This window comes from Cupressus sempervirens, chromosome 3 (genome assembly GCF_028749045.1).
Source record: "Cupressus sempervirens isolate cs-2001-9-10 chromosome 3, ASM2874904v1, whole genome shotgun sequence".
NCBI classification, from domain to species: domain Eukaryota; kingdom Viridiplantae; phylum Streptophyta; class Pinopsida; order Cupressales; family Cupressaceae; genus Cupressus; species Cupressus sempervirens.
Genome location: NC_143120.1, coordinates 140,723,247 through 140,743,032, shown reverse-complemented (window position 1 = coordinate 140,743,032; position 19,786 = coordinate 140,723,247). Strand labels below are relative to the sequence as shown.

General features: G+C 37.0%; 1 protein-coding gene across 2 annotated transcripts in view; it reads left to right on the top strand.

Moving 5' to 3' along the window:
• The window catches only part of LOC149565152 (complex 1 family protein / LVR family protein), a 53,138-nt gene that overhangs the window by 14,829 nt on the left and 18,523 nt on the right, over positions 1 to 19,786 (top strand). Inside the window, exon 2 of one of the 2 annotated variants that reach the window (XM_089818702.1) lies at positions 14,033 to 15,534. The exons of the other annotated variant lie outside the window; for it this stretch is intronic. Coding sequence (XP_089674828.1) covers positions 14,033 to 14,088 — 56 coding nt within the window. The 3' untranslated portion in view covers positions 14,089 to 15,534. Of the gene's footprint in view, positions 1 to 14,032; positions 15,535 to 19,786 lie in introns of those variants that run through there. 2 annotated transcript variants of the gene reach the window in all.

The window sequence follows — 19,786 nt, the reverse complement described above, 5'->3', positions numbered from 1 at the left end:
ACCATTTTTGAGTCATCAATCAATTATCCTTGGGTTACTTTCCAGTCACCATGATGGGACTGAAGTGTTGATTTATTTCTTGATGTTGTCATGTTGTGACATGTTTTGACTTGACCATTTTGGAGTTTTTGATCAGTATTATTTTGAGATATTTTCCGGTTGCTCGTTGAGAACCGATGGATATTATGATTATCATTGGATGCTTTTTTAGTTGCTCTTGGAGAACTGATGTGATTAGTTTGATTGTCTTTCTGATGCTTTCCAGTCGCTTGTATAGGACTGAGGTGATTTTATGATTTGTGATTTCATGAGCCTAGGGTAGGTTATCTACATGTAGTGTCGGGAAGTGACTTGCAATGGGGGCCGGGGCCCGAAGTGGCTGCCAGGGTAACTCATTGTAAGTTATTTAATAAGTGAAAACATTTACACTAAATGGGGATTAAAATGGACCTAATAAGATAATTGTATGTTCTCGCCTATGCCTTGAGTGCTAGTACAGACTAGGATGGGAGTAGAGAGAACGCTTGGTTGCGACCTTGCATTCCGTAGTATGCCTCGTCAGTACGAGAGGATATTAGTGGCCGCATAGGGATCACTAGGGGGCCGGGGTCTATTGAGAGACTACCAAGGTAACTCTAGCGTGATTTGTGCGATGACACTTTCTCGCTTACATAGTAGGTTTCTTACATGTCTTTGTTGTGCCTCTAGGAATTAGATGTCGTTCTATGTTGGAATCTTTCGAGTTAGTATACTTTTAGGATTCTTGGACTTAGAGAGTACTTGTGATTTTTTATCTTGTGTTATGTGATTTGATATCCTATTTGGGACTTGAGACTATCTCCTCAACACGGTGGGAGTGGGCCATTTAGGTCCCACGCGGTCGGGTGGTAGTGCTTTTCCACTCTTACCATTTGAGGTCCATCTGAGACACCATGGCTGGAGCTTTCTTGTTGGCATTTATCTTCATTTTATTCTTGGATGTTATATCTTATGATGGATGTTATTTACTGACATGTTCTTTTATATTGATGATTAGCATGTGATAGATGATGTTATCTGCTTTGTAGAATCATCTTATGCTTTATTTTGCATGATTAGATTTCTTATGTATATGTTGTAGCATGTTAGATTCCTTTCTGCATATGATGTAGTATGTTTTAAGAGTGACATCCCTACTATGATAATACCGATGATCTCTTTAGTGGCTTGGGATGTTATGCGTGGGGGATGGCTAGGGCTCACGATGGTCTAATGATGCTATTGATGGTTGGGAGGAACCGCGCACTTAGTTAGATGTGTTTTGAGATGGATAGTTGTGTTTTATGATGTATGGTTATCTTTTACTATGGATGTTTATATCTTCTATAATGATGTTTCATGTATGGTATATGGTTTCATTTACTTTATTGCACTTGGTGAGGATGATGTATCTTTATTTTTACATATGTACGTTCTTTTAAGCCTTTCATACCCTATGATATGTACAGTGGATGATAGAGCATTCTGAATTTAATTGCCAAAAGGCATTCAGAACAAATGTATATTATGGACATTGGACTTCTTAAATTACTCTTTCATGTGGATGTGGTAGTTGTTAGACTTAGTTCTAGTTAGATCAAATGTGACTCAACGTCTTGGGATTCTTAAGGAATGTAACTTGTTATGAATGTTTTTAGTTGTATGTATGTTATTACTTCCGCTACTATGTGTTTGATATGAATGGTTTCTCTTTCATGTTTAAAAAAAAATAAAAAATAAAATTGTTTGGCGAACTTAGTAAAATTTTAAGTTAATTCTTTTGGATCCCTTGGTGGGGCGTTACATGCAGATCAAACAAGGAGTGATGTAGAACTTGTTTCAAAAAACCAACAGTCTTCTCAAATGACAAAGAGACCTCCTGCAGATGCTATAGATAAGAATCCACAATCATGCCAACCTGGAAAGATTGATCATGTAGAGAATGGACTTGAGGGTCAAAGTGGGCCCTCGCAACAATTGTAGAAGGATCGTCCTCAACAAAGAGAAGCAATAGATCATCAAAGAAGTCTTCCAATTCTGCTGTCTGTGACTCCAAGAATAGAGCTAAAATGTCTGGTAAGAAGTCATCACCTGGAAGACCATGTGTACCTTGTAGTGCTGAAGTACATGAATCTGTCACTGCGGCAATAGAATTCACCTCAAAAAGAAGACGCATGCCATCAAGAGTGTCTCCCACATCTTCAATGTGAGACTCTATGAACAGGCCTGTAAGGGCAGAAAGGAAGTCGTTGCACGAAGGTAGGGTAGGAAGACATAAAGGGTCCTGTTGCACTGAATCCGAAGCATCTGTGGCTGGAATAGGATCAATAGGAGCAATAGGAGCTGGAGGTGTGATCTCATCTGAAGAGGATGCAACTGCAACTAGAGGTAGAAGATCTTCTGGGAATGGAGGAATGGTTGGATCTTCATAGTGTTCCCAAAGATACATCCAAGTAACATATGGTTCATATGACTTAATGTCAGACATTGTATCTAGAATGTCATCAACCATAAAGAGAAAGAGAGTACGCCAAATGATTTGACTCTGGTCAGAATTATACTCAAGATTTGGCGCATAAGGCAGTGCATTGTGTTGACTGAGATATCTAACAACAAGTTGACTCCATTCCTGATAGTTATCTGGGGTCAAAGAAATCAAATCTGCCTCTTCCATGATGGACCAATCAAGATAACCTCCAAAAAACAAGAATAATGAATGAAAGAACCCCCCCTAATGTATGATTTAGGCACTTGATAGTCACTTGCCAATTTAGGGCCTATTTCTGAAAGCAGTATTTTTGTTTATAGAATTTATAATATGATTATATATCTGGAAAGTAGACAAAAAAATATGCACTTTAAAAAAAAACGGAACCTGATTATTTGTCTAGATGAGCCTGTACGAAGCATTTTAAGTGGCAAAAATCAAAATTTGTGAGTTGCAGAAAAATTCAATAACATAAATGTCAAACTTCCTGCACCAATGTGTACATCATGAAATCCTTCTCCAAAAAAAAAAAAATTGCTCGCAAAAAGGAGTTTGTATGAGGGAGATATCGCTGTTTGAAAATTGTTGCTGTTGTTATTTTTTCTGAATCGTGACCGCGCCTCCAAAAAACACATGGCTCTAGATTTTGCCTCAAATGTTCGATTTGGATGAAACAAAATCCGATTTGGGGATTTTTGGACCTTTTGAATGCGATGCGAATATTTGATTTGCACCAACAAGCTCTAATCTTCACTTGCAAAAAACTCTCCTATGGCCCTATGGTCAAAAAATTTCCGAAAAATAATGCAGATCCGAAAAAAAAGCAGAGATGCAGATGAAAAAATGCAGATCTGAAAATGAAATGTATAGATCTGAAATGATCATACCAATGCTGCAAATTGGTCCTTCGGGCGCTGGTTTGCAAAAAAAATTTGCCTCACAATTGACTTTGGCCTAGGGTAGGCAACTTTATAGTTGATTTTCATCGAATCAGCGTTCCGGATGCAATGGTGAGGTCAGATCTGGTTCTAGACACTCCCAATTTCTGTAGTACTCTGGATTCGGACTAAGGTGCTGAAGCAACAGTGGTCTCGAATGGCTATATGATGAGAATCTTTAAGCTTAGATATCATGTAAGAATTTGCCTTAGGGCAAAATTCATTTTGGAACTAAGAACTCAAACACAAGCACAACTGTAGAGCAAAAATGGATATGATCAATTAATCAGAGTATGTCCTAATACATTACTCTGTTCAATTTGTGATCTGTAAACACGCTAGGAGAGCTTGTATATAAAGGCGTCTCAGGAAGCACCTAAAATGTCTTTAGAAAGAACCAGGAAATAAGATTAGCATCATGACAACTAAGCACATGCCTTATGCATCATTCTAGATGAATGGATAAGAATGACATGGTTGTAGACACTATGTGCTTAATTAGTGTGCTAACTCCTGTGTTGTAGACACCATGTGCATAAAAGAGGTGCGGACTCCTGTGTTGTCAACATGACAACTCACAAGAATACGCATACTCCTAGGTGGCTAATAAATAAATAACAAAAAATATGCATTAACCTAAGTAAACTTAAGTGTAAATAGTGAATAATTATTTACACCAACACACATGAAGGTTGAATGTCGGAAACGCTTAGCTGCACAGTCTAAGCAATCAGGTTTGTAGCCCAAAGCGAACAATGTAGAGTACATTGAGTAGGTGGAATCCGCCTTTTACGCCTTCATGGATAAAAGACCTGCAGATCATGTGAAGTTGTCTGCCTGGTACATTGATTTAGGTGCCTCTCGTCATTTCACTCACCGCCGAGACTGGTTTACTGACTACCAGCCTTATTCAGTCTCTGTTATTTTTGGTGGCGGAGAAGAGTACATGGTTGTCGGTAAAGGTAACATTCAGATTCAATCTGCTGGGAGGAATCTCATATTCCTTGATGTGTACTATGTTCCAAGGATGGAACTAAATCTCGACATTCTCCACACTTAGATGTCACCTTCAGTTCACATCAGTGCACCATCACTGATTGGGCGACTAGGTCTACTGTTGCAGTGGGTCTTGAGGATCATGGTCTTTTCAGACTCACTGATTTTGGTGATTCTCGGGACTTAGTTATGGCTGCTCGCCGTTCTTCTTTCAAAACACTTTGGCATCAATGATATGGGTACTTAAATGTGCATTATCTCTCATAGCTTGCTTGAGATGAGCTTGTTCTTGGATTGCAGAGATTCAGATTCAACAACTTGGAGTTTGTGACACATGCCAGGCTGGGAAGCAACATCGCACACCTTTCACTAGAGGTGACTCATGGCGAGCTTCTCAGGTACTTCAGCTTGTACATGTCGATATCTGCAGCCCTATGGTCACTCCTTTTGTTCTTGGGTTTTGGTATTTTCTGTTGTTTGTTGATGATTTTAGTAGAAAAATGTGAGCGTATTTCCTTAAAAAGAAATTAGATGCATTTCTTGTATTTCAGGAGTTGAAACCTTTAGTTGAAAAAGAATCTGGGAAATCTATAATTACTCTTAGATCAAACAATGGGGGTGAATTTTGTTCTAATGTTTTCTCCAGCTTTTTGGATACACATGGCATCAAATGTCAATTAACCACACCCCACACGCCACAACATAAAAGTGTAGTTGAATGTCAGAATAGGATAGTCATCGAGATGGCTCGATCCATGCTCGAACATAGACATGTTCTGAAGCAACTTTGGGTAGAAGCAGTTAACATTGCAGTTTATTTGGTGAACCGGTCACCCACAGTGGTGGTCAAAGATAAAACTCCGGAAGAGGCATGGTGAGGTTGCAAGCTCAGAATTAGTCACTTGAAGGTTTTTGGCTCCCTTGCTTTTGTTTGGATCCTTGATGCGTCATGCACCAAGTTGGATGCCAAGAGTTGGAAACTCATGCTTGCTGGATATAGCAGTTTTCACAAAGCCTACTGCTTGATCGATGTTGAGACATCTCGTCTCATCTACAGTTGAGAGACGAGATGTAGTCTTTGATGAGCAATGAGGACCATTCATGCCTGTTTCCCCTGTTCCTGATCCAACAGACCAGCCTATGATGGCTCATGATTTGGGACTTCGGCTTCCATTAGGTCCACCTGATGGAAGGGCTCTAGTAGCTCTTGCAGCTCCAATTATACCAGTGATACTTGTACAGACACCTATGGCTTCTACAGGATCACCTCACTTTGTAGATGCTTCACCTAAGCTTGATCCAGATTCTTTTGATGCGGATCCTGTTGATCAAGCATCTCCTCGTACTAATGTTGGTCATTCTCCTATCTGGTCTAAGTGGTGGGCTAAGACACTTGTTGATCTTCGTGTTGATGAGCTCATTGATGGGAGACCTGCTCGGAAAAAGAGCAAAACTACAAATTCTGTTAACTTTGCTCTCATGGCCAACATTCACAGTGTGTTTGAACCTCAAACATATTTCGAGGCTAAAAGAATTCCAGATTGGGAACAGGCCATGACATCTGAACACTAGAGCCTGCTGAAGAAAAACACATAGGTCCTTTCTAATCTTCCACTAGGGAAGAAATCCATTGGTTGGAAATGGGTCTACAAAATCAAATACAAATCGGATGGTACTTTGGATAAGTACAAAGCTCGTTTGGTGGCGAAGGGCTTTTCTCAATGTTAGGGCATTGATTATGAGGGGACCTTTGCTCCTATTGCAAAGATGAGTACCATTAGATTAGTCCTAGCCATGGCAACATAGTTTGGCTGGAAGGTCCATCAGATGGACGTCAAGAGTGCTTTCTTGAATGGTGATCTCCATGAAGAGGTCTACATGATGCAACCTCCTAGTTTCAAGGTTGCTGGTAAAGACCATCAGGTTCTGAGATTGGTAAAAGCCCTCTATGGCTTGAAGCAGGCCCCTCAGGCATGGTACATAAAAATTGATCAGTACCTCAGTGATCAAGGCTTCAAGAGGAGTTCTTCAGACTCAAATGTGTACATCAAGATTATTGACAGTGACATCATACTTTTGGTTATTTATGTGGATGGTCTGATCTTCACTGGCAGTTCAACATCTTTGATTCAAGGAATCAAATAGAATTTATTCCAGTTTTTTGATATGATTGAGCTTGGGCTCATGCATTATTGCCTAGGTATTGAAGTTTGGCAATAGTCTTCTGGTATATTCATCTCTCAGTCCAAATATGTGAGGGCCCTGTTAGACAAATTCTGTATGTAGGATTACCTGCATCTACACCCATGGAGAAAGGTCTCAAGTTATCCGCAAAGTCTGATTCTCCTTTCGTTGATGAAACTACATACAGGCAACTAGTGGGCAACCTCATCTACCTCTCTGCTACTAGGCCTGCCATGAGCTTCATAGTCAGCTATATTTTACGCTTTATGACAACTCCTAAGGCTGATCATTAGATGGAAGCAAAGCATGTGCTTTGTTATGTGAAGGGCACTTCATCTTATGGACTTCTATATTTTCGAAGTTCTAATCCTAAACTCAGTGGGTTCACAGATTCAGATTGGGCAGGTTCTGTTGATGATAAAATGTGAACTTCTGGATGTGTTCAGTTTGGGATCCGATGTAGCTACATGGACCAGTAAGAAGTAGTAGGCAGTTACTCCCTCCTCTACAGATGTCGAATACAGAGGGACTGTTAAGGTAGGATGTGAAGCTATTTGGCTTCGTCGGATGCTTGGGGATATGTAGATGTCACCAGTAGGACCGACTACTTTGTTTGTTGATAATGAAGGCGTTATCAAGTTAGCATTAAATCCAGTCTTCCATGAACGAACCAAGCATGTGGATGTTCACTGATCACATACGACAACAGGTTGAAGATGGGACTATAGATTTGCAGTATGTTCCTACCACAAATCAAACTGCAAAATTCTCACAAAGCCTCATGGTCTTGATAAGTTTGTCAAATTTAGAGGACAACTTGGTGTTCTAGATAGTTAACCATTAAGAGAGGGTATTACAATAATAGATAAGTCATCTATTATTAGTTAATGGTTATCTATTGTAAATATCTAGTTAGCTTTAGTTTGCTTTTCTTTTTTAGCTTTCTCTGTTAGAATAGAATATTTCTATTTTTTACAATCGTTTCCTAAGGAAACATCGTTTTATTCCCTTGTATAAATTGATCTTTTGGTCTCTGTTAAAAACAAGCAAGTATTTTACCAATTACTTTTATAATAATTATGGCTATAATGATTCATTAGTTTTGTTATGATAATCACTGATAGTATTCAAACAGTGTCTTCTTGGAACATAATGAATATTTGTTGAGGCATGACTATGTAGGGTCATGCCCCTATGTAATCATGTCTCAATACATCATTTACAACTGCAGATCATATCAATATAAGGCATAAAGAGCTCAGTCTGTAGATTCTAAACAACACATATACTTTAATAAATAAATTTGCGTCAGTACTGTAGAAGGAAGGTCTCCATACATAAGACAAGAACTATTATTAGCAGAAAGATATGTATAAATAAACTTATATTCAGAATCAGAGTCAAAGATTGCTCAAGATCCTTACTTCAAATTGAAAATATAATTGGTTAGTCTTCTCCAATAATCGATCAATTAAACTTTACATATCTCATGAGATATAAAGATGTAGGCAACAACTGATAGTTATGCACAAAACATCCTATATCCAACAAGAAACACTATAGAATAGTATTATAGCATAGAAGGATAGAGTAAGAAAACATCATAGGATAACCAACTCTAATGCCAAGATAGGTATCATATTTGACGTAATCTATAGATGATTACTAAATGAGAAACATTAGAATCCAAGATATCAAAAGACATTTGTTAGGCAAAAGACACACGATCTTGCATGTAAAAAAAGCTTTTCATAACCAAAAATAAATATGTTCCATAAAATAATACAATCTATAGAGAAATAAGTGAAGAGATAAAGGAGAAGCATTTTATATAAGAAATAACATGAACAAAGAAGATAAGAACATCCATCTAAGATAGATCCTCATAATATGCATAATACAAAGATAAAGTTGCACTTAATCAATGTAGACATATTAAAAGAATAAGCACCTAAAAAGGATAAAAAGGCTAAGGGATAACATAAGAGACTGTTCCAATACCAAATGTGCACTTTTCAAGAAAGGATATCTAGGCATCAAAAAGCCAAAATAAATTCCAAAAAGATGATCCTTGCCTGTAGTGAAATGGGACAAGGAAAAAAGGCCTATTGTACCACTCCTAAACATATTATGCAAAATAACTGGGAGCTGCAACAATAGGGATTATAATTACTAAGTATTTTAATGAAGAAGAGAGTAAATATCTTGTGTATAAGAAAGTTTACAATTTTCAATGTTACCATGAATATAGACAATAAATTCTTTACAATCATGAAGCAAACGTTCATTAGTGTAGTAAAAAGGACATTTAAATATGGCAACAACATTCGGAATCAATGGTTGATAGTATAAGGTAGGAGCTTGCAAAAGGTGACGATAAAGCCTCAAGGCTAAATCTTCCCTAGTGTCAAGAGGAGAAAAATGTGGAATTGGGAGAAGGCGTAAAGGAGGTTGAGGTGGAGGAGAAGAAGAAGAGTCAATAGAAAAAGGAATATGACCAAGACCTTGCTTATAATGTTGTGTAGGAGGGTCAGTAGGGTTCTTAATACCATGTTCATTAATACCAAGACCTAAACCCTTATAACCTTGTCGAGTAATAATATTATAACCCGTATATAATGTGATTAAGGGTAGAAGGAGAGAATGCGGTGTTGGAAGAATTAAGAACAAATGTAGTGTAGGGAGGGATTATAGGAGAAGTGGTGTGAATAGAAGGTTGAGAGGAAGAGGGAGGTGACAGAGGATATGGTTCATTTAGGAATTGAGAAATATCAGGATCATGAACCATATCCTGAAGTTGCTGAAATGTAGAAGGGGTTTGATCATTAGGAAGAGTAGGCATAGGATTAGGATTAGGATGAGGAGAATCACTAACAAAATCTCTAATGCCATCTAAGATAAATGAGAAAGCCACATAAAAGTCTAATGATGATCTTAAAATATGTCCTATTCAGAAACCTTGTGTTAGTTGACCATAAAGAACTTACCTAAGAAATGCACATAAAGACATGAATAACATAAAGTGATAGAAACTTGCATAAACATCATAAGCATGATAAAGAAATGCAAGAAAAATAGTGACAATAAAAGTATGATAGACCAAAAGAATGCCATGTTCAACTCCCAAAAAGAAACCGGGTTTACCCAAATGGAGGTGAACCTCTAATTTAAAAGAGGAGATCAAAGGGAGAATAACAAAAATAACACAATCTAATTCCAAAAAGAAAAAGGGGCACATGTCGGGTTCACCAAAATGTTTAGGGGATAAAGAGAGACACTTTAATAAGTTGTAGGTCTCCATGCTTTTTGGGTCCACTAAACCATTCAACTATATATATGAGGGAAAGAGAGAAATTTCCAAATATGATTCTTCTCTATAACCCAAATTAGATTAGCTAGGACCCAAAGGACAAATGGCGCCAATTCCAAATTCGAATTATAAAGGAGAATACAACACAAGGAAATACACTTTTTGGCCCTCACAGGATAATGTGTATGATAAATTGAACCAATTACAAAAATAAGGTAAATCTAGATGCTAAGTAAATACAATTAGCCCAATTAAGATATAGATCTAGGATAAGGATATGAAAGGAAATAAAATATGGAAGACTCACCTCGAAATATGTAGTAGAAGATGTATTTTAACTCCAAAATTGCAGATCCAACTTTGTTTTTGAATATCCGATAAAGGATCCTTGAATGAAATGACAAGAGGAACGAAACCCAAAAATCGCTCGTCTTGGAAAGTAGCAGGGTCTTAGTCGACTTGGATGGTCGGATTCTCGCGAGGTTGATGTGTACCAGCGGCATTGTGGCAAAGTTGAACCAACATCTCCAAGAAGCTCTCAAGGAGTTATTTCTAGATTTGCATGCAAAATTCTGCTATCCTATTCCTACACAAAGAAAATGAGGGTTTTTGGTTCTTTGTGGGTGAGGGTTTGCCTTGCTTAAGCACTAGATTGAGGAATCAACCGTGAATTGAAATATAATTGATAAAGGAAATGCTTGCATGAAGTAGATCTAAATGATACCAAATGGGAGATACAATTACCTTCGAAGATGCAATTGCATTTGATATGTGATCAAGTATGTAAGAGTAATAGCCTTGACTCAAAGAAACCATAAGGAAACCAAAGAAGCCAAAACCTCATGTATGGAAATGTTTGTGACAAGACATGATGAGTAATAGAAGAACTTGGATGAATTAGAATGATAGATCTTCCCCTTAGAGACAAACTCCACTACTACCTTGAAGGAAGAAGCTTGATGCAAGGAGATACTTAGACTTGAATGCTTGAAGAAGATCACCTTGATTACACTTGCTCTCTTGTAAATTCCTTGCCATGATGAGATGAGATATGAAAATGAAACCCCCAAGCCTCCTTTTATACTAGTTTTTGGGTGAGAAAACAACTCAGGCCGACGGGGGAGTAAATTAAATTAATTGGCAAACTTGAGGCGTATTGGAACCTGAACCCTGCAACCGGGGACAAGGTCAATCTGGTTGATCTTGAGGTTGACCTTGACCTGGTCAACCTTGACCTAGGGGAGGGTACAAGCAGGCCTGGGAAAGGCTTAGTGGGTTGTTCAGATGAAACAGATGAAACTAAGAGATAGCAAGTTGATCAGGAGATATGTTCAAAAGGGTAGCAAAGCAAGACCATGTCGGAAAGCAAGAGATGAGGAAGAAGCATGAAATGGGAGGGAAGAGGAGATAAAGAGACCAAAACCATACTAATGAGAGCTAAAACGTCTCAAAATGAAATGCGTCCATTTTAAGATGGTACAGTTCTATTCTCAAAATGTATACCTAGAATATTTAAAACTGGACTAATACCAGCAGAGAACCTGAGTGTTATAAAATATCGAACACTAATCATTGCATTGAAGCCCAAACAATATGATGTTCGAAGAGGCATAACATAGATTTTATTGAAATAGAAGCACTTACAGTGAAGATGGAACAAATGACTGTATTGTGAACAATTCTCTCCAGATATTAACAATATTTAAAGACTATGATCCTATCACCAGTGCCACATAAGCTGACCCAAGATCTATGGGAGAGAAATTATTCAAAGGACATGGTTGAAAGGTATGACCGGTCATCATGATAAGCATAAACAAAGTTTCATATAGGGGAAATTTACAGCCATTCATAAGTCAAAATAAACTATCAGAAACAACATTTAACAGCTATATCTTGTATCAAGTCAATCATCATCATCATATAGTAACCATCCATGCTTCCATGCCTCTATAAAAAAGAAATATCATCCAGCCAAATCTACTCCAGAAAATAAATTTACACAGTGAGCTAATAACAGCTTTATGAGTTCAGTATAATCAATAAAACTATATGATCTATATTCCAGCCATGAACACAACTGCGAATCAGCACCACAGACTATGGCAAGGGTACAGAACTGAAACAAAATGGATTACAATTGAGGATAATGGCATATTAAGAAACATCCAAATTCTAAATCTACAATGGTCCTAGAACACATATGTAAGGTGAATTGTTTCAGATATACATGAGTTTCCAATTAGATCAGTAAGGGACAATCAAATCCATAATTTAGCCATCAATATTGGTATGTACAGATCAATTTTCTGTGGCAGTATATAAGTCTGTTAAAAGATATACCAACTACCATCATATGAATGGATATATGACTCAGAAACACAAATTCACTATATATATAAATCTGGTAATGCATCCAGTCATTTATGACCGATTTTACAATGTTTTTCATTCGCTGCATCACTTTGCTGTATGACTACAAAGGAGAATATACAGAGTACAGTGCTGTGCTACAACATAATGCTTCAGTTTTACATCAAATATGCTGATAAAAAGTACAGTGCATGATAAGTAAAAAATGAGCTGGTACCCATGCATGACATGCCTGCCTCTCGGACTACTGTCCATCGCAGAGCATGATCTCATGAGCATCTCGAACAATCGGCCCTTTCACTTTCTTGAGACATGAGTACCTCTGTCCCATGAGCTTCTCGAATAGTTATCGATTCACTTTCTCGAGCGGGGAGTGTGGCCTAGGCGCTTTTACTGCCCAACCACAGAGTGGTTAGCTCCCCCAGGGCTCTTCTTGACACGAAGAGCTCCCTGATCCTGCCCGAGAAGCCTAGCAGCTCAGAACCAATGGATCATATGGGCTTGGTGCATAAGTGAACATTGAAAGTGGTAGGGGAAAAACACATTACAATAGCTTTGGCCTTAGTCACAAGGTTCGAATTCGAATTTGAGTTTGTCAATCATAATTTGGATGAAATTTGACAGGGGTAGCAATTCAGAAAAAAATCAACATTAAATTTAACTTATTTAAATTTATTTATTTTTATATATAAGTAATATTTTCACAAAATTGTCAAAATAGTTTGACATTGCTAAATAATTAAGCTAAATAACTCAATATTGTTTTAAATAAAATAATATCATAAAATAACAATATTATATTAAATATCATGATATTTGGAAAGGTGAAAAATTCGCTGAAATTTGAAATTCATGGATGAAATTTGGTGTATCCTGTGACTTAGGCTTTGGCCAAAGCATTATTAAAATACCAGATGAACAGTGGCTGGCAATGAGGAAAGTACAACAGTTTCTACAGCTCCCCTTCCCTGACCACAATTTGCACCCCTCCCTCATGCAGGAAACATAAGATGAATGATAAACTAAAAACATTGTTTGATTTATTCTATATACAAGTGCCATTAACTAATAAGGTGAACATATGTCTACAGTTTCACAGCCTTTCATTTAGACATCTATTGATCTACTACATATAGGGTAAAAAAAAGAACATGTGCAGTGGCCATTATGACATCATAAACTGTGTGAAAAGAACCAGATCTATATATTTATTTGTACAGTTGCAGCACCATTTTGACATTTCTTGGGCTACTCTAATCAGCTCTAAAGATACACATAAGGAATATAGCATTCATTATAATTCAGCATGTTTGATAGGAAAATTCATGTATTTCACAAAGACATTTCCATTCATCCATATTTTGAAGTGGATCATGTGCCGCAACATTTTTAACATAAAATCTAATCATACCAACTACATTAAAACTGGGATTCTTTGTCTAGTTTAACAAAAAGGCTCCAACAGGTCATGCACATGGTGTTGATTTCACAGTCAACCATTTCTTAGCTATGTGTTTTGAAACCCTGCTCATGTTATGAGGATTGAGCAGTATTTAATGGTTCAGGTAAGGCTTGCTAAAATACACCAGTCAGGCCTTGGGGTTTTGTTGGAAAAGAGGTTTTTAGCCATGATAGAAAAATATATTTAAAAAAAAATGATAATATGAGTAGATGTTATCGACAGCTTTTGACAGGAAGTAAAAACATTGATTTGCCTGTTGATAGGTGAGGAACGTTTCAGTTTGAAAGAAAGTGCTGAACTGGAGTGGTACGCTGCCTAACTGGCAGAGTGATGTGGAGGGAAAATAAATGGGTGAGCAAGATCTGGCGTCTGTCGAATTAAGTCCTGATGATAGACACTTATTAGCAGGAGATTTTATGGGAGAAGAAGAAGGGGTAAAAAGGTTTTGAACAGTTCAACCCATATTGAAAAAAATGATAGACAAATCTAAAGCAAAACTCACAATTAGCAGGCATAAGAAGAGATCCATGCAGAGATAAGATTTAGAAAAAAGGAAAATCCAACCTGGTATGTTGTAGGGTTCCAAAGCTTCCAGATCGCTGTGACTTCCCCTGTGCTCCTCTCCATTCACCTCTATCCTTTTTCCATTTCTTGTCTCCCTTAATCCCTTTCCTCCCTTCCCAATTTGGCACAAGATTCCTCCCCAAACTCCACTCCCTGCTGTGTTGGCTTTGACAGAACAATAGTGCTGAGTATGCCCCTCCCCAAAAAGAGAAAAAATAATGCACACAGAGTTGCTATTTTTCCCAGATTGTATGACCCCATCAGTCTATATGTTGGGCATTATTATTGTTATGACGTTTTAGTGGTGTTTTAAATTCCAAGATCAAATGAGGATTGAAATAATTTTTTGGGCTCAAAGAAGAGGCTTTATAAGTAAAGCATGAAATGTGAGTATGATTCTGTACTTTTAGAATATGTAATAGTCTCTATTTATATGTTTTATATTTCTAACATATATTCTCAACTATCAAGGTTTGCGAATTTTGATTTCTAAAATTTCTAATCAATTATAACAATACCAAGAGTAAAAAGAATTTCCTAATTTAACTTTCACATACAAATCACAGGAGTGTAAAGAAGAAACAAAACCGGAATGTGGTGTGTGGGTATGCAATCAGCTATCCGACCCATCGCTGCTGAGGAGCTAGCCTCCTCTACCTCTGCCACACTCTCGCCTTCCACCTGCAACCACTCAGACACTCGAAAGCAAATGCATCAGTTAATCATGAGTCAATGTCCTGAAATCTATATTAAATATCGTACATTATTCATATTTCAATTTGCATAAAAGATAATAATGGTTAATTTGTATCAAACATTAGCATATATATCATGATTGAACAAATATCATAAGCAATTCATCATTTGAAAAAGAGATTTCCATAATTAAAATATCATGAAAAAAATGATAGACAAATCTAAAGCAAAACTCACAAATAGCAGGCATAAGAAGAGATGCATACAGAGATAAGATTAAAAAAAAGGAAAATCCAACCTGGTATGTTGTAGGGTTCCAAAGCTTCCAGATCTCTGTGACTTTCCCTGTGCTCCTCCCGGTTTGCCTCTGTCCTTTTTCCTTTTCTTGTCTCCCTTAATCCCTTTCCTTCTTTCCCAGTTTGGCACAAGATTCCTTCGCATTCAAACTCCACTCCCTGCTGTGTTGGCTTTGACAGAACAATAATGCTGAGTATGCCCCTCCCCCAAAAAAGAAAAAATAATGCACACAGAGTTGCTATTTTTCCCAGATTGTATGACCCCATCAGTTTATATATTGGGCATTATTATTGTTATGACGTTATAGTGGTGTTTTATATTCCAAGATCAAATGAGGATTGAAATAAATTTTTTGGGTTCAAAGAAGAGGCTTCATAAGTAAAGCATGAAATGTGAGTATGCTTCTGTACTTTTAGAATATGTAATAGTCTCTATTTATATGTTTTATATTTCTAACATATATTCTCAACTATCAAGGTTTGCAAATTTTGATTTCTAAAATTTCTAATCAATTATAACAATACCGAGAGTAAAAAGAATTTCCTAATTTAACTTTCACAAACAAATCACAGGAGTGTAAAGAAGAAACAAAACTGGAATGTGGTCTGTGGGTATGCAATCAGCTATCTGACCCATCGCTGCCGAGGAGCTAGCCCCCTCTACCTCTGCCACACTCTCGCCTTCCACCTGCAACTACTCAGACACTCAAAAGAAAATGCATCAGTTAGTCATGAGTCAATGTCCTGAAATCTATATTAAATATCATACATTATTCATATTTCAATTTGCATAAAAGATAATAATGGTTAATTTGTATCAAACATTAGTGTATATATCATGATTGAACAAATATCATAAGCAATTCATAATTTGAAAAATAAATTTCCATAATTAAAATATCATGCAATAATTAAATATCAGTGATAAAGAAAATATCATTAATATTCTTTTAATTAAAAGCCAAAATAATGTTCCTAATAGAGAGTCCAAGTCAAAAAGATAGGGTCCACATGTCCAAGTGTTGCAAGGTACTCCTGGAATATAGGGTCTAAAGGGTCGAGTCTTGACACAATATCTGGCAAGCAGTGAACAGGTTGCAAGGAATATAACAGAAGTATGACGTATATGATGCACAGGCATCTTGGGGATTGGGTTAGTGACATCAATGCAATTTTTATTTAATTTTATTTTGATATGCCTGGGAAGTAAAAGCCCACTGTTTCTCATGGGCAGAGGGGGGACTTGGATGCTTGCCGTCGAGGAAAACCTTTTGAATTAAATTGCTTTATTAGAAAATGGCCTTCATATATTTTGTAACTCCTCACTTCGAGGGAATCTAGGGATTTTCCTCTTGAGCAGTTTTTAACTTGTTGTGAGAGATATATGCTATCTCATTCAGTGAGGACGGGTGAGTTACTTGTAAGGCTACCAAGACATGTCACTAAGCGTGAAGATTACACTCTTGAAGGATTTACTTGCAAGGCATGTATGATTTGTCATTGAGGAGGTTACATTCTTTAAGGAGTTACATGTAAGGCAACTATGACGTGTCATTGAAAAGGGAGGTCACATTCCTGAAGGAGACTCTTTCATAAGACATCTAAACATAAAAGGGCAAATAAGGTTAAGTAAGAATACATAAAGTAAAATAAATAAATCTATACTAGGTATGCAGGACATATGATGCTGTCTCTTAACCTTTACCCAGGACTACGAGGGAGAGTACATTATATCATAATCTCTCCCCCATTTTTATGTAAATGTGCCTTGTGCAAAATATTACAATGATAAAAAAAAGTTAAACTTTCTTTAGAAAATGGCTTTGTGAAAATATCTGCTACTTGATTTTCACTAAGAATGTTATGCTCTCAATCTGACAACTCTAGATAGTGGGCAATTTATCAAATTTGTGCAAGTTAAGCAATAATAATTGACCAATGTTAATAAATTATAGCTGTTTAGCGATGATGCAATACTGCAGGCACTTAAACATATTATGTACAGCAAATTGAACCATCCTTAATGCTGTTACGAATAAAAAAAAACCCTTAAATGACCGAGTAGCCATGTATTAGAAGAATATCTGAATTCTCAATGGCTGTTATAATTTCTGTAGCCCTCACGGATTCAATAATACATGATAGGTAAGATAAAAAATTGTATCTTTCTGATGCATGCAACTGGGGTAAATAACAAATGCAGAACAGCACTTTAAATCAGATATTGTATTATTATATTATATCCAATATCTGAAACTCACAAATATTGATGCAAAAGCAAACCCTTAAATGGTAATTATCAACAGAATACCAAACAACAGTGTTTCTTGCAATAATAAATCCCTTACTAATGCTGACATTCAGTAGTGTTCACTTACAGCAACTTGTACTGTGAGAAACCTTCATAAGATTAATGCAATGCCTCTGTCCATGTCTGCTAGGAGATGGTGCAGGCTATAATAGCTCAGAATGACAGGTGCAACAGTCCAATTCTGCTGAAAAAAGAGTGGTGTGTCCAGTACTAAGGCTGGATCTGTATAGAATGCACGAAGGAGCTGAAAATGGCCTGAAAAACCCTGCTGTAAGATTTTGCCATGGAGACAGCTACCTGAGATCTAGAGGCCTGATGGAAAGGACGACGAAATGAGAAGAGCAAAATGACAAGCATAAACTGTATTCCTATCAATGATTGCAAGTTTACAACATGAATGAATACAAAGAGATTAGAAGGGGAACTTGCTATTGCTGTTATGCAAACACTTTCAATAAGTGATTCAACTGATTATTCAATTCATGAGGGGTGTCTTCATTCCTTCTCTCCCCCATTTATACTTCAGCTGGATTTATTTCCTCTGTCTTATTGCGCAAACCTACTCCTTGTATTGTGTCTATGTGATTTAAACCCTCTGGAGTGCATAGAAACCAGATACAAGGATGTGCAACCAAAAACCTGAAAAAGAAGACTAAACCCCACAGGCTGGCAGGGTTTCTGGCTCTGATACCACTGAAATATGCTTTCAAAGTACAGGCATGTAAAATTGAAAACCTGTTGCAGATTTTATTGTGCATTCATAACAACAATAGAGTATTTAAATTCATTCAATCACTCCTTATAGAAGACTTCACATTTATTCTAGGATATTCTAGGTTCAACCTGTAAAAAGAAACAAATGTTACTGACAGAAGAAGTGTTGACAGAGGAATACATGAATAGATGATTCAAGTTTATTTATCTCCTTACAATGAGTATGCTTTTGAAATTTGATTCTAATTCACAACCTAGTAGGCCAGAAAATGATGAGGGATTGAGGGATTCTTGGTCACTTACAACTAATAATCCATCCTACACCTGTGTTCTCTGTACCAATAACTGTCTAACTACCCAGTTTGCCGGACAACAACCTGGAATCATTTCATGCAAGAACCGCTGCCCAAATCTTGACTAGCATTTTCATTTCAAACACTAACTTTCAAAACCATGTAATGTCTTTAGCATTAATGACTCGTATTTCTCCATAGATGAAGCTTGGGTATATTACACAAAGTAATATGTAAAACTATTTGATGTATAAACAATTAATTGAAGATATCATCATAAACGAATTTACAAATTTACAAAATAGAAAGTTTCTAATAAGAAAATAAGAAACTTAAGAAGATCATAGAAACAATCTTATCTACAAATGATTAAATATATTACATAATTGACCGTTAAAGTAATAACATAATAATATTCTAATACCCTCCCTTAAAAGTCAATCTGTCCACAACACCAAGCTGTCCCTTGGATTGAACAAACATATCTGGACTAAGAGACTTGGTGAGAATGTCCACAGTCTGATCTGTTGTTGGAACGTACTGCAAGTGAATATTCTCATCTTCAACCAACTGTCGAATGTAATGACCATGAACATCCACATGTATGGTTCTTTCATGGAAGATTGAGTTCTTGGCAAGTTTGAACACTCCTTGATTATCGGAGACCAAGAGAGTCGGGCCTACTTGAGACAAATACATATCCGTAAGCATCTGATGAAGCCAAACTGCCTCACAAGCTGCCTTAACAACTCCTCAATATTCTGCTCTTGTTGATGAGAGTGAAATTGCAAACTGCTTCAAAATAGTCTAGGACCTAGGTGATTGCACCAGATCTCAAACTAAACACATCTAGAAGTTGATGTCTTCTCATCAATCAATCTGAATTTGTGAATCCACTGAGTTTGGAATGATGACTCCTAGTGTAAAGAAGGCCATAAGAAAAGGTGCCCTTTACATAGCGCAACATACAATTTTCTGCTACCCAATTAACCTTGGGGGCTGTCATGAAGCGTGAAATGTAGCTCCTTGAAAAACCGTGGCCAAGTCTAGTGGCAGTGAGGTAGATGAGACAACCCACTAGTTGCCTGTAAATGGTTTCATCAACAAGATAAGAATCAGACTTGGTTGACAAGTTTAGTCCTT